Source organism: Oryza brachyantha, chromosome 4, assembly GCF_000231095.2.
Source record: "Oryza brachyantha chromosome 4, ObraRS2, whole genome shotgun sequence".
NCBI lineage: Eukaryota > Viridiplantae > Streptophyta > Magnoliopsida > Poales > Poaceae > Oryza > Oryza brachyantha.
Genome location: NC_023166.2, coordinates 18,274,759 through 18,289,991, shown reverse-complemented (window position 1 = coordinate 18,289,991; position 15,233 = coordinate 18,274,759). Strand labels below are relative to the sequence as shown.

The 15,233-nt window shown below is 39.4% G+C and overlaps 2 protein-coding genes across 2 annotated transcripts; one reads left to right on the top strand and one right to left on the bottom strand.

Moving 5' to 3' along the window:
* The first annotated feature begins 3,759 nt into the window (after window positions 1–3,759).
* Window positions 3,760–5,976, top strand: LOC121054207 (dual specificity protein phosphatase 8-like). The gene is given in 6 exon segments (XM_040523245.1): window positions 3,760–4,097; window positions 4,202–4,333; window positions 4,482–5,011; window positions 5,013–5,057; window positions 5,213–5,402; window positions 5,945–5,976. Coding segments are annotated over 6 exon segments (1,113 nt in total). The 5' UTR covers window positions 3,760–3,913.
* A 786-nt stretch (window positions 5,977–6,762) lies between these two features.
* LOC102713627 (ent-kaurene synthase-like 2) lies at window positions 6,763–12,671 on the bottom strand. Its single transcript, XM_040523244.1, has 13 exons — window positions 12,311–12,671; window positions 11,642–11,816; window positions 10,428–10,442; window positions 9,610–9,827; window positions 9,398–9,518; window positions 9,229–9,326; window positions 8,828–9,042; window positions 8,637–8,749; window positions 8,439–8,534; window positions 8,133–8,348; window positions 7,906–8,047; window positions 7,568–7,813; window positions 6,763–7,074 (listed from the first exon to the last, which is right to left on the bottom strand). The coding sequence occupies exons 1-13, from the start codon at window positions 12,669–12,671 to the stop codon at window positions 6,763–6,765; spliced, it is 2,328 nt and encodes a 775-aa protein (XP_040379178.1).
* Window positions 12,672–15,233: the final 2,562 nt, after the last annotated feature.

The window sequence follows — 15,233 nt, the reverse complement described above, 5'->3', positions numbered from 1 at the left end:
ATGGCGTATTATTTAACGATAGGAAACTACATCTTGTGGGAACATTTGATAATTTTTATTTTACTAAATCTATAAATTTGGCTAAAATTTGTTTTAAATTTGTTGCTAAATCTATAAAGTATATGCGGTTTCGTAAAATGTATGCTTACAAAAATATCATAACGTACCTCTGCATCTTTTTATTTCTGAAAGATCGATGATGACCTCTGGCGCCATCCCATCCGATCGACTTACTACATATCTATAATACTTTAAAAAAAGGCAATGGTGATGACAGTAAATCTGCCACCCCACCACTTATCTTGTTTTTTACTAACTATTTTATGTGTTAAAAAATAGTCTTTATACATCTTATTAATATCTCATTTCATCTATAAAATACAAGTTTACCCCTCTCAAAGAATCTAATATTTAATGTACAGTTGCAAGTACATATAATGAAAGCTCGATAACTTTGCGACCCTGCTGCCCTGGTTCGTTATTTAAACCACTAATTAATCAACTTGCATCCGATCGATCAGTACATGCACGATCACTATCAATGGAACTGCATGTATGATATGTACGCATCCCCTGGTAATCAGGGACTCTAACGTACGTACGTACGTACTTAGGCACGGATGAACGTAACCCCTATGGTCCAACATATCGCCTCCCATAATTTTGGGTTGCTGACAAAACCGGCCGATCGATCGAGACATATTACTGCCTTATTTTACCAGATTTTTCATGTATTTTTTATCGGTTTTTACATATACTTTGAACTATTAAATGGTATGTTTCTAAAAAATGTTTCTATGAATTCAATGCCTTACATTTCTATAGGGTGGTTGTTAAACTAAAAATAATTTATAAATAAAACTTTATATATATGTGCTTAGCGATCTAAAAAATAAGATTAGAAAAAAACTTTCATGAAGAAAAAATAACTTTAAATTTAAAGTTAAAATTTTATATTTTGGTTTATAAGTATAAACAGAAAGATTGACGTGCTAGTTATGTATAGGCCGCGTTCGGCGGAGCCAGTTAGATATCTTAGCCCCTTTATTTTCCACGCACACGTTTCCCGAACTACTAAATAGTGTATTTTTATAAAAAATTTATATGGAAAAATTATTTTAAAAAATCATATTAATTTATTTTATATTTTTTAACAATTAATTATTCATGTACTAATCTATTACTGCGTTTTCGCGCCGAATAACTATCCCACTCAACCTTCCAGCAGAACGCGGCCGTAGTATAGTGTGTACCGAGGTGTGGCCAGCTACCGCGTATATATAGTCAACAATTAAGCTAGACTAGCGAATGGATAGGACCAAACGTTAATCTCTCCGTTCCACCATAAGTATATTTATTAACCCAACACAAGTACATTTCCATCGCTCTAGAGGCAAATTAGTTGAAATAAACAAAATTAATTTAAATAACTCTATATTAAATAAGAAAATTATATAATGTGAGAGGTAAGTAACAGTAAATAGACCGAGATTTAAATATGAGATAATTGATAGACAAATAATACTCTATAATTAATACACTTTCCGTGGGATAAATTTGAATTCAGAAATGCAAGGATATGCATGATCCATGGATGTCGAACTGGTAGCTACATACAGCTCGTTTTTAGATGCACTGGTTGGTGGATTGCTGCAAAATGTCGCATGCGTGTTGACCGCTGATGTTGGCGTATGGCTACGATCGAACTTACGATAGATCGATGCGATATGATGGATTTGGACTGGCGATGCCCCCGTCCCAGGGGCATCTACAGTAGTCAGGCAAGCCAAGCCTCCCTCCCTCCGTGCACTGCATGCAGTTGCTCTTCCTCTTCACTTTTCGTTTCTCCGTTGATGTAACAGCGGCAGCAAAATTTACCGTAAAACAATCAAGCATGGGAAACACCGGTGCGAAGTTTTTTTTAAAAAAAAAAACGAAAGAAAACAAATCGGTTTATCTGTAAACGAAAAATAATTTATAAGTAAAACATATATATATATATATATACATAACGAAATAAAAGAAAATGCTATGAAATAGACTACGATGTAAAAAAACCTAAAAATTAACTGTAAAATTAAAATTTAATTTATAAACAGCTGCAACTGCGAAATGATAAGAGCCTATTACCCACATGCAATTGTGTTTTCGGCATAATCGTAGTGACAAAAAAGGAGACGCGGCACTAGTCTTGTCTATGTTAGCGTGTGTTAAAGCGATGTGCTTATGGTAAGTGTGTGTGGTTGCATTTGGTGCAGTGGTGTGTCATGTGCGTGTTATTAACCGCGCAAAAAGAAAAGCAGCCAAGCACGCTTTTTGCACGGGAGAACTGAAGCATACGGCCCATTTCACCGAAGCGGGACGCCGGCCAGCCCAGTTAACCCACCGGCCCATGTAGTTGGGAGTTGGACTTCGATGGGTCATGGGCTTCCCTACCTGGGCCAACGGCACGGCGAGTCTGCTGTGATTTCTAGGAGAGCCGCCTCTTTGTTCACGGCACCGTTTAAACGGACTTACCAGTCTTTGACTAATATTTATATGGATACTAGAAAATTCAGATAAATATGTAAACTATATATATTAATTATTGAATGAATCTAGCCAATATCACATGTGAGAGAAAAGAATGTGTCACATTAAAATGCACATATATCAAAGAAAAGACGTGGCCAAAGTGCCAAACCGTCCAACTTTGGTCAACCTAAGCTCAGGTGATCAAGGAACAATAAAAAGGATGAACCTACGTCTCTGATAAGCCAATCAGTAAACAAGAAAAACCACCCTGCCATGATCACGCACGTTGCCATCACTAGCTTTTCTTCCCAGTGTTCTAGCTTTCCACTGCCCTGCTAGCTAATACTCCATGGGTACCAAAATGTGAGGATTCCTAAGATTTAAATCTTTTATTAAAATATAAGTATTTAACTACTGTTTATGATACTATTTATACCATCAATTATTTTCTATTTAAATTTTTTTGTGTTTTACCCCATCTACCCTCTCATCCCATTCTTTTCTTATTTATTAAGAGTCAACATAATCATTTTTTCTTAACCATAATCCCTACTGAACAAATTTAAAATACTTATATCGTTTACACTTATATCATAATATACACGGATCATCTGCAGTACTGCCGATGCAGTCATAGGCACTAACATACGAATCCTTAGTTCCTTACCCGTATATCAGCACCTGCTGTTGCACTAGCAGTGACGCAGACAATCTTCTATCGATCGATCGATCAAGTTCAGTTCACTCCCAGACGATGCTACCAGCAGATGCTACGACAAAGCATCACTCAGCAGCGCTTTCCTTGAGCCGAAAGCAAGCTCATCAACTGAGGCCTTTCTAAAATTTTTTCTCAAAAACATTATATTGAATTTTTGAACATCTAAATAAAGCATTACATATATATAAACATTAAAACTAATTATACAGTTACGAAGGAAATAATTTAACGAATCTTTTGAGCCTAATTAGGACGTGATTAGCCATAAGTGCTACAGTAACCAACATATGTTAATGACGGGTTATTTAGACTCAAAAGATTCGTCCCGTGGTTTCTAGAAATTTGTTTTATAATTAGACTACGTTTAATACTTCAAATATGTGTTTAAAGTTTTGATGTGATGTTTTTGTAAATTTTTTTTTAACTAAACCAGGCCTAAATCCAAAGCCCAAACACGCCGTCGCCCACACATTCTCCTCCAGCCTCGATCGGTCTCTCGTTTTGCTCTAGTGGCAAGCAAGCATAGATACCAAGATTAAACAACAAGAAACTAAAGGCGATGTCCAAACCAACATCCCAAAAAAGAATCAAGAAAGAAAGAAAGAACAACACCGATAGCACAGCAGCACACTCAAGCTCGCTCTCCGAGTGAAGTGAAGTGGAGTGGAGTGAAGTAGTGAGATGAGAGTGATGGAGATAACCGAAAAGCTAGAAATTGCGCGACGTTTTTCTACGCAAAGCGATCGGTCGCCGAGAGGAACAAGATCATCATCACCTCCACTCCACTCCACTCCACTGCCACTTCGCCGATGCCGCGAGCTTCCCGCCTTTTTTCTCTTTCTGCTGCCGCCGACCTTTTCTCCTGGTATCTCCATTGCCTTTGAGATCATGGCCAATCCAGACACTTGTTTGTTCTTTCTTTCATGCCGTCGCGTCCTCTGCTATAACAACCTCCTCGTCCTGCCGCAGCTGGTGGTGGACAGAGTGGCAGTACAGGCGCAGCCGCCATGGCGACCAAGAACAGAGGTGATAGGGTGGTAGGGATGATGCTGCTCCTCCAGATGATGATGTTCTTGCTGCTTGCCTGCACATCTCAGTGTGGTAAGGTCTTAGCTATAGCACAATGTTAATTGGTTGCGCGAAATTTGGAGCTCAGAGTGTCAGTGATCAGTTTGCTTCTAATGTGCATTTTGATTGTATGGTTGGGGGATTGATGGATTGATTGATTGATGTGTTGTTCATGGAGCAGAGGCGAGAGCTCTGAGGCGGAGCAGGAAGAACTCGCTGCTGAACGCGCTGTACAAGCTCAATTTCATCAGGACGGTGGAGCCGATGCAGCTGCCGTCTGCTCCGCCTTCCAAGGCGCCGAGCAGAGACGGCGACGCGGCGAGCCTCGCCGCCGCCGATGGCTCGAGCTCGCCGTACTGCGTCAACCCTCCGAACGCGCCGTCAGCCTCCTCGACACCGCCCTTCACCTCGACGCCGTCCACGCCGCTCCTCCCCCCGGACGACCAGCCCCCGCCGCTGCCCCCGATCGGCGGCTCCGCGCCGCCGTCGTTCGAGCCGAGCCCACCGGCGGGGCCGTCCGCCCCCGGCTTCAGCCCGACCACGCCTGGGTCGGCCCCGCCGAGCCCGATCTTCGTCGTTCCCAGCCCGCCCGAGGCCGGACCGGGGGGAGGCGGCAGCGGCGGCGAGGGTGGTATCGGTGGCGGGAGCAGCGGCGGCGGCGGGGGCGGTGGAGGTGGCAGTGGTGGAGGCGGAGGTAGCACCGGTGGTGGTGGTGGCGGGAGCAGCAGTGGTGGCGCAGGTGGCATCGGCGGCGGCGGTGGCGGGAGCAGCGGAGGAGGCGGCGGCGGCGGAGGGGGTGGGTTCTTGCCGCCGATAGTGTACCCGCCGCCGCTGGCGCCGCCGACGGCGCCGGGGGCGGGGGCGGCGCTGTGGTGCGTGGCGAAGCCGACGGTGCCGGACCCGATCATCCAGGAGGCGATGGACTACGCGTGCGGCTCCGGCGCGGAGTGCGGGTCGATCCAGCCGAGCGGCGCGTGCTACCAGCCGGACACGGTGCTCGCCCACGCCTCCTTCGCCTTCAACAGCTACTGGCAGATGACCAAGGCCGCCGGCGGCACCTGCGACTTCGGCGGCACCGCCACCATCGTCACCCGAGACCCAAGTAAACCTTCTCCTCCTCCTCCTCCTCCTCCTCTTCTCATCATCTTCCCAATAATCAACTTTGGTAAAAAAAAAACTACAAAATCAATTCTAAATCTAAATTTGAAAATTTAAATTTTGATAAGCATGAACGTAAGCATAAGCAAAAAGAGGAGTGTCTCTTCCTGTTCTCACTTTTCATAATCTTCTCGTAATCACAAAAAAATCTTCTTTTTTTCTGATTAGAATTAGAAAACATCGTTTACAGGTCTGTTGTTTTAGTTAGTGCAATATGCTTTGCTAGAACTGAGTAGCTGAACATGAAAAAGACACTTGGCTTTGACAGGTTGCAGTGTTGCCCTGCATGTACCATGTGTTCTGAATTCGGATGAATTTTGGCCAACTTTGGATTTCTGAAAAATACTAGCTAGATGAATTCTTGTTGCAGCCATCTATAGCCAATGCTGAACCAAAATCCTTCTTGTTTGCAGAGATGAGTCACTGCACATCTGAAGTTTCTCCTAACTTCGTTTTTCTAATGAACTTTTTTTTTGAACTCTGCAGGTTATGAGAAGTGTCAATTTGACCTACTGTGAAGCGGTTGCAGAGATGCAGCAGAACAGGCTGCATGTGCAAGCTTCAGATCGATCGATGTGCAAAATTCTTTGCAAGTTTGTCGGGCAGTTATTCCAGTTGCCTCTACTAGGCCATAGCACTGCAGATTTTGTAACTAGCTGTTTAGCATGATTTTGATCATTATTTACAAGACTAATACTGTGCAAAAGGTGATTCCTTCGCATGTGTATTATACTAGCACTAGGATATGCCTTTTTTCCTCTTTAACTTTCTTCAGCTCTCTTTGCCCAATTATTTGAGACATAATATGCTAACTTGATATTCACGCCAACCCAAGGAATCTTTCTATTGTAGTAAGTTGCATGATAAGAACATAGTCAAACCAAAAGCATTTTACAGAAGATAAATAATGTGAATATGAGAAAAACAAACCTAGTTTGAGACTCCGTTCCATATTATAAGACTTTTCAGTTTTATCTAAATTTATTTCTGTGCTAATAAATCTACACATATATACGTTGGTATATAGATAAATTTAGACAAATTCAGAAAGTGTTATAGTATGTAACTGAAGGAGTAACATTTTACGTAAGACATATGATAGAAACAACATAAGCCCCATTTGAAACATATGAATTTTTACACGTTTTGCGATGAAATTAAACTGTTTCTTGAGAAATGAAATCTCCATGAAATTATTTTTTCTATACCAATATTACTTTTTTTCCGAATAACTGAAATGGATAATGGATTGCTCCCATTTCTGACCAACGAGCAAGACAAATTAATGGGGGCATCACACCACACTAGCACGTTGCTGCTTCGAGTCGCAGCGGCTCGTGGATCACGGCGTCCACCGCGCCGGCCTTCGCCGTCGGCGAGCTGAAGCCGTCGCCATGGGAGTAGAAGAAGTAGCAGACCTTGCACATCTTCCAGAACAGCTCCCTGCATGGCCTAGGAAGAGCGCCTCCTCTGCTGACAACCAGCCGCAGCAGCTCTCTCCTGCATCTCTCGATGGGTTTCTGAGTGTCCCTCGCAGCCTCTTCCAGGGAGACGGAGCCGCCGCTGTGAACGGCGAGCAGCGACACGCTGTTCATCTTGCCCTGGGCACCCTCTCTCTGCAACAAAAGAACATTCTGAAAATTCATCACTCAAACTTCAGAAAGACAGGTTTAGAAGTTCTAGTTCAGGCTTCAGAAACTGCAGAACTCTGAAACTTGACATAATAAACAGCTAAGGCCCTGTTTAGTTCCCAAAAAACTTTTTCTAAAAACATCAATCGAATTTTTGGACACCTAAATAAAACATTAAATATATATGAACATTAAAACTAATTACACAGTTATGGAGAAATCGCGAGACGAAGCTTTTGAGTCTAATTAATACATAATTAGTCATAAGTGCTACAGTAACCAATATATTTTAATAACGGATTAATTAGATTCAAAAGATTCGGCTCACGGTTTCCAAGCGAAAACTGAAATTTTTTCTGTAATTAAACTAAATTTAATACTTTAAATATATGTGAGCGTACACGTCGATGTGACATCTATCCCAAAAAATTTAAAGAATTTTAAGAACTGAACACAACCTAAGTAGCTCGTACTGTACCTCGTAGGATTGGACATCGTTCAGGAGACGACCACATTTGCTCATTAGCCTGAATAGCTCACTGCATTCTTGGCTTCTGACGACAGAGTCAGGGAGCTTTGGGCCAACAAGATACAATGCTGGGAGCACAATGGGCCCCAATGCAAATGTCACAACTGCATTCTCCATGTATTCCTCTGCTGTTGGCACATACTGGCTCTGCCTCCACTCTACCTCTGTCATCATGGACCTCAGCAGCTCTTGCCACTATATACAGAAACCATTATATTTAGCTTGTCAGTGCTCAATTCATACTGAAAAATCTCCAAAGAAAAAAAGATGTCAAGAATGGTGCTTACTATTTCTACAAGGTGTTTGGTGACGTCACGGCCTTGTACTGCAGAAGCCTTTGATCCAAGCTGGTTAGTTGAAGTATAAATTGCAGAGAACACAATCTCTACTTGTTCACAGTAGTACTCAGTTTTCTCATTCTTGTCCCACCTGGATATGAATATCACAAGCGTTAGCAGATCAAGCTGAAATTTTTGTTGGCTCAAAGCATTTGTGTGAATGATTTTTTTTTTACCTCTCAACTAATGCGACGAGGTTTTCCAATTCTTCCTTTGATCCCCCAACATCGAAGAAGTCATCGACGACAGTTGTGAGCACACCATTTTTGGCCCACAAAATGCGAACATCTGACAGTTCTGGAGGTAAAATGGTGGCAGCAGCAGAGAAATAGAAGTAGTCCAGCTTCTGCCGTGCAAATTGTAGTTGGTCCAACCTGTTTTCTTTCACCCAACTGCAGCAAATTTGTAGTTCACCGAAATTAGCTGAAAGTTTGTTCGTTTGCATAAGATAAAAAAAGAGAGAGAATGACTGTAAGATATACCTGTTGAGTTGCTGCAGCTCTTCTTGGTAAATAGATTGAGAGCAACTAAAATCTCTGACACCCAAGGCCATGATTTCTTCATTGGAATTACAAGGCCTGATTAAATTCAAAAGTACATTATGATACTTGCCATTAATTTCTAGTATTAACATATGTAAGATTTGATGGAATTGATCTATTTCATCAAAGAGAACTTACAAGTATGCTGATTCTAGCATCTGACAGCTTGTAATGTCAAAATGTTCGATATTTCTTTTATGATCTAGACGATCCAACATGGTATAGAAGGGAAAATCAAGAACATATTCAACCTGAAAATGCTAAATAATTATTAAAAAATATCACAAAAACAAACGATGGAGATGGCAATTTCATAATTAACAGCTTGCCTCTTCAAACAGTGGATTTCCTTTCGCCTCACTGGATAACAACTGTTCCTTCAGTAAGCAACCTGTCCAGGAGCCTATATTGTCCAGGGTTACCTCTTTTTCCAAGATAGTGACCTTTGAAGCCTTATGCAATTCTAGTAAAGATCTTGTATCATTCAGACATCCTTGAGGTGAATTGTGGAAACTTGAAGGTTCAGCAAAATGGGATAGCTCATCTACATCACATTTTTCAGGCAAACGGCATTAGCTTTGCTAAAATTCGAAATTAAAGATCATATATCTCTCTGTACCTTCTGAAGACCAATGAAATCTCTAGTAAACTAACATCTGCTTTTTACGGTTCTTCATAAGGTAGAGAAAGTACCAAGGTTTTTTTTATAGTTTTCAGTAGTATGAAATACCTGAAGAAACGTCATATCCGTTCAATCGCAGCATACGAAATGCCATCCCACATGTTTCCATGTCAAGCATAATTTCGTTGTCTCTCTGTAGCCAGCAACTGCAGCCAGAACTTCTGTCAGTTACATCAGCTTCTAACTTCAGACAACTGATCTTAAGGTTGGTTATTACCTGTAGGTCATGTCCAGTATGTTCCTTATCTCATCAACAAAATACCTAGATATTCCCATCTTTTCAAGCACATCCACCATGTGAAGCTGGCACTGAATATTTACAGGATAGGTTACTGGTACTGCAAAAATTTAACTGACACTAATTAGGCATTCAGCAAATGTTTGTATCTTTGATATTCTATCCAAGCCAGTGGCAAAGTGCAGTGTTACCTGCACTGCCAAATTTGTCCAGAAGCATGTCTAAGTACTGGAGAGCTTTAGCATCATAGTTGTGGATTAATGCAGCAGCAGTGGTGGAAGGGGAGTTGAACAATGATCCATTCTTCCTTTGGAATTTCATCACCTCATCCCAGTCAAGATTTCCTAGTCCTTCTGAGATATTTGCCGTATATGTTTTTCTTCCCCCGGAGCAAATCAGCCCAGCATCTCTTAATTAAATTGCACAGCAAGATTAGTCAAGTTGATATTTCTAGTTTACATTTGGCAATTGTTTTAACTTGATAGTAATAAACAATATAAATAGTACTCTCTCCTCCCCAAAATAACTTTAGAAAAGAAAATACAAACTATGAGCAGAGAAAAATTACCAAAATACTCATTACTACACGAGAGATTAATATGGGTGAGAGGGTGGTTGGGGTAAGTTAGGGTGAACTAAAAGTTATTTTACAACGCCCTTTACTGGCAATATATAGAATCAATTTAGATCATTCTTTTTAATTCAATGGATTATATCTATTTATATTATAATATCAACTATTGACATTGAATACATTTTTACGTTAGCTACAATACCATTAATACAAGTATACATTTTTATCTTAATGATCTAAAAGGCCATCTTCCGGAAGGATTAGACCGGAAACTCCTTTTGGCATTAGGGTGGATATCCATCCATTTGGTGCCTATTGTCTAAATAGTCACTAAAATTATAAAAAATTCAAGATAGATTATTATAAGGTATATCGCTCCATAAACATATAAGTTTAAATTTAACTTTATTAGTTATTAGAAATAATAAATATAACTGTGATTGTGCCTTACTAGTTTCAATTTAATGTGTTTTTATGCAACTTATGAAAATCGAATTTGAGTATATATATTTGTAAAGTGATAAATCTCATATTAATTTGTCTAGTTAGTTTTTACTGTATTTAATAACTATTTAAATTACATAAGAAACGGGCAGGTGTCACCCACGTGCTAAATATCCATCTCCAGGATTAGTAGACTCCATCTGTGGTAGTAGTAGGTAGCTAGCATTGTGTTTCTCCAGATCCGTACACCATCGTACCCAGAAAATATAAGAAACGGAACACGCTAATAAAATGTTCTCTCATCACGTCCAAATCTGTCGGTATCCTTGTCATGTAGCTGAAGGGAGATTAATAATAATAAAAAAAAGCAGCCTAATGCATCCTCTTGTGTTTCCAAACTAGAGGAACATGCAGGATCTATAGCAGTGAGAGTGTACTAGTCAACCACACTATTCTTCATAATTTTTCACGTGGAATTTAAAGGGTAAAACTTGCAAGAGGACATCCTCTCGAATAAAAGCATTAGAATATAGGTAACACTAGCTAATTAATTCCTTAATCAACTAAAGCTTGTGTTCCCGTTGTATCGATCGATCCCAAATTTTGTACCTCGTTGCCCATGCTTCCTGAGCTACAAGCATCTTCGTATTTTCGTTTATAAGTTAAGGTTTAAATTTTTAAACTTAAATTTAAAGTTGATTTTAAAGTTTTTTTTTCTGTAGTTTACTTTTAGCCTTTGCTTTTAGATAGTTTAGAACATGTATATAAAATTTTATTCATAAATTATTTCTTATTTGTAAATATGTTATTTGCTTTTTCATGGAAAAAGTCAAAAGATAAGGGCTCTGCTTTAAAAATTCATATTAATCTATTTTATTTTTTTATAGAAAATAATTAATTAATCACGCGCTAACATTTTTTGTGCACAGAGAACAAACACAGCCTAGCTAAGTTGTTTCTCGAGCTCAATCTGTACGTATTACGTACTCTCTTCGTCCCAAAATAATTATTATTAATTTTATGATTCATAATATACTAAAAACTCTTAAAGTAGTACTTAATTTTTTTTCTCCATCCGACCTCTAACTACCCTCGCACTCACTAATATTCAGCATTTAATATAGTACACGGATATTTTTTTTCCTTAAACATTAATCTCTGCTAAACAACCAATAACTAGTCTTTCATGTGCATGCAATGCAAACCTGGTGAGATCCTGCAGCCGAAGGATGGCGCGTAAGTCGGCTTGCCTGACCGGAACCTCCAAAGCCATGTCGATGGCCAGCCGGAGCATCGCCGGGAAACTAACGATGAAGCCTGCCGCCGCCGTCTGCTGCTCGTCCATGGCGACCCAGATGTTCCTCCCAATGAATTCCAGCCCTGCATACATTAATTCATCTTACCGCCATCATAATCGCATCGATCCATCGACTAATGCATGCATATGTATATACGATCCCAGCAGCTAGCAGCTCAGTCATTCACGACTGATCGATCATATGCAGCGCAATTTGTCATCTATATATCTGATCGAGAAGCTAGTACATACTCTAGTTGCGGCTGCTACCTCCGTTTCCGTTTTTATATTGTATCATTGTTGAATAAATATAATATATATATATATAGATTTATTAGTATTTATATGAATTTAGACAAGACTAGAAAGTCTTATATTCTGAAACGAAGAGTAGCTAGCTAGGGAGGAGGGTGATTGGAAAAGCCAAATGTCATATTTATAAATAAAAAATAATTTTAAAACAAAACTTGATCTAAAAGTAAAGATTGAAAATAAACTTTGATAAAAAAATCTAAAACTAATCAACTTTGAATTTATATAAATTTTAGCGTATAAGCAGAAAACTAAAAAGATATACCTCTCCGGACGTTCTCCCTGCCGGTGTCCCACCGTGCAAGCGCGATGACGCAGGCGAGCGTGGAGGAGAGGGCGGCGCGCGTGCTGCCGGTCGCCGGCGGGGAGCCGGGCTTGGCCGCCGCCGGCGCCGGCGGCGCTACCGAAGTGCGCCACGACCCGTCGCCGCGCTGGTTCTGCAGTATCCACGCGACGCACTGCGGGAAGCGAGGAGACGGCGGAGCGCCGCCGCCGTGCTGCTGCTGCTGCTGCTGGGGCACCATGGCCACCCACGCCGTGTCGTACGGCGACGCCGGCAGATCCACGGCCTCCTCTCGGGCTCGGAGGAGCTCCCGTAGCACCTCGCTGCTTCTCCCCCGCTGCATGGCGTGATCGATCGCCGTGTGTGCTAAATATTTTTGTGTAAATATGTAAAATTAAAAATCATATTTAGAGTGTCTCTCGAGTAATAAATCATATCATAACAAAATAGTTAATAATTATATAAAATTTTGAAATAAGATAAATTATTAAATATATACAAACTTAAAAGTTAATGGTGTCAAATACAGGAGAAGTGGAGAAAGTAGTATCTACGGTGCATGAAAACGTCCATACAAGTTTGAAGAAACACATAGTTTTCTCCTCGTCGCATATTCTAAGCTTTATTCTAAGTTATTTTTTAAAACTTTGATCAAGTTTATATATATACTAATATTAACATTTCACTACCAAATAAATAAACATGTTTCGTGGTCAAATTAACATTTTAGAAAAATCGTGGTAGATTTTACCGAAGCTACTGTGATGTTAGATATGCTAGTCCATTTTTAAAAAAAACTTGTCAAAGTAACAATGAAATTTGTTATAGACCAAGTTAGTTAAAAAATTTACAATATACAATATATAACATATGGATTATATATTTCATGATAAAAATTAAATATCCCAAGCTCTACCTAATTGCTCATTGCTCTTGTTTCTTGAAGATATTGCTCTGGAGAATGTTGTCGCATAATTCTTTTTAAGAGCAATATTACCATCATTGAGAAGATAGCAGGAGGTAACATTATTTTCTATGTAAAATTTGGTATCTAGACGGTATCCAATTTGACGTAGAAAGCAGTCGTACCTTATGGTACCTACTCAAGAATGGGAAAATGCTCTTCTTTTAAGGCTATGTTAGAGCAATATGTCGCAGGACGGGACGGTATATCCATGTCTGGTTCACGGCCACGGTTTTAATTGTCTGTTTTTTTTCCTCAATTTCTTTTGTTGGCTATGTAGTACGTGCATAGTTCAGATGTCGTACGGTTTGATTGATCAATAAATCCTACATTGTCTTAAAAAAAGGGATATATGCATGCATTTGTGTATAATTAACATAAAATGATGATCGAGAGAACCGACGTACCCAAGATGGCAGAATATATACAGACAACACAGTACATACCTTTACTGACCATAAGACGACGCCAGGTGATGCTGCTGGTTCGCATGGGCTGTGGCATCAACCTAAAACGAAGCCGATTAATCAGGGAAGAAGGTTTGCAGGCCACATTACCAGTGCCATATACTGTGAAGGAGCTTGAAAGCATTGTCACTCTGGACACTACTTAAATTTTTGATGAAATTAATCAAGGGGCTTTAGACGAAAAGGGTGATTAAACGAGTGATTGATGAGAGAAAAGTATAGTGTCAAACCGATAGGAATAGCTAGCTAGCTAGGACGGAATTGCATTGTGAAGGGGAGGATAGCATCATTAGAGAAATTTATAGTACTTCAAGAGTAGTATTCCTTAGCAATCAATATGCAGTGCTTAGTTGGTAGTACTATCTACTACTAATAATATATATAATGACGATGTGATTGGTACTTAAATATAATAATTGTTGGATCTAGATCCTATGGAATTTCTCTCCTTGTTGATGCCAAACCCTAGATGCCAGTCCATTGTGCTCATTTTGCTCGATTGCCACACCACCGTTACCTCATGTTGCCACCATTTGATAATAGTATATATGTGTTATAAGTTAAACAAGGGTACATTTGGAGTTTATAATAATATTAAAAATATTTTAATAATATAATGATTTAGCTTCAATCCAAAATTGGGAAATTGGTCCACAACAGTGTGACATCCAGCAGCATGATTACTCTGTGCCCTTGATGCTCTCGCCTCCTACCTAGACAGCCAATAATGCTAAAAGACTAATTTATCAGATTGCACCCACGAGATAAAATGAAAATATTAAGCTATTCATTTTATTTTATACGACGATATATTTCAGTGGATAAGCAAATAAATCTGCATTAGCCGATGATTTGTACTAGCTATACTATTGATTTATTGTGACATAAAAATTATCTAATATAAATTGCATTGTCAGTTGCTTCTCCTGGACCACACCATTGTCATCATAACACCATGGATGTTAGCTACTTTCTCCGATAATAAATACTCCCTTAGTTTCACAATATAAGATTTTCTAGCTTTGGCTAGATTCATATAGATGCTAATAAATCTAAACGTATATATGTATTATATACATTCATTAATTGATATATTTAGACAAGGTTAGAAAGTCTTACCATATGAAATATGAAACAGAGGTAGTATATGTTTGGTTTTCTTCGGACTTCTAAAATTAACTTTGAGCACCATCAATAAATCTCCAAATATTTATGGAAACATAAGAATGGTATGAGAAGATATTTTTCTTGCTTATTACTACCTCTATCTCATATTAAGTTTATTTTTCAGTTTTTAGATACGATGTTTTGACTCTTCGTCCTATTTGAAGTTTTTTTGTGATTAATATTTTTATTGTTACTGGATGGTAAAACATGAATAATACTTTATGCATGACTAATTTTTTAAAGTTTTTTTACAAATTTTTCAAATAAGACGAATGGTCAAACTTTGAACATAGAAATCGAAAAATGA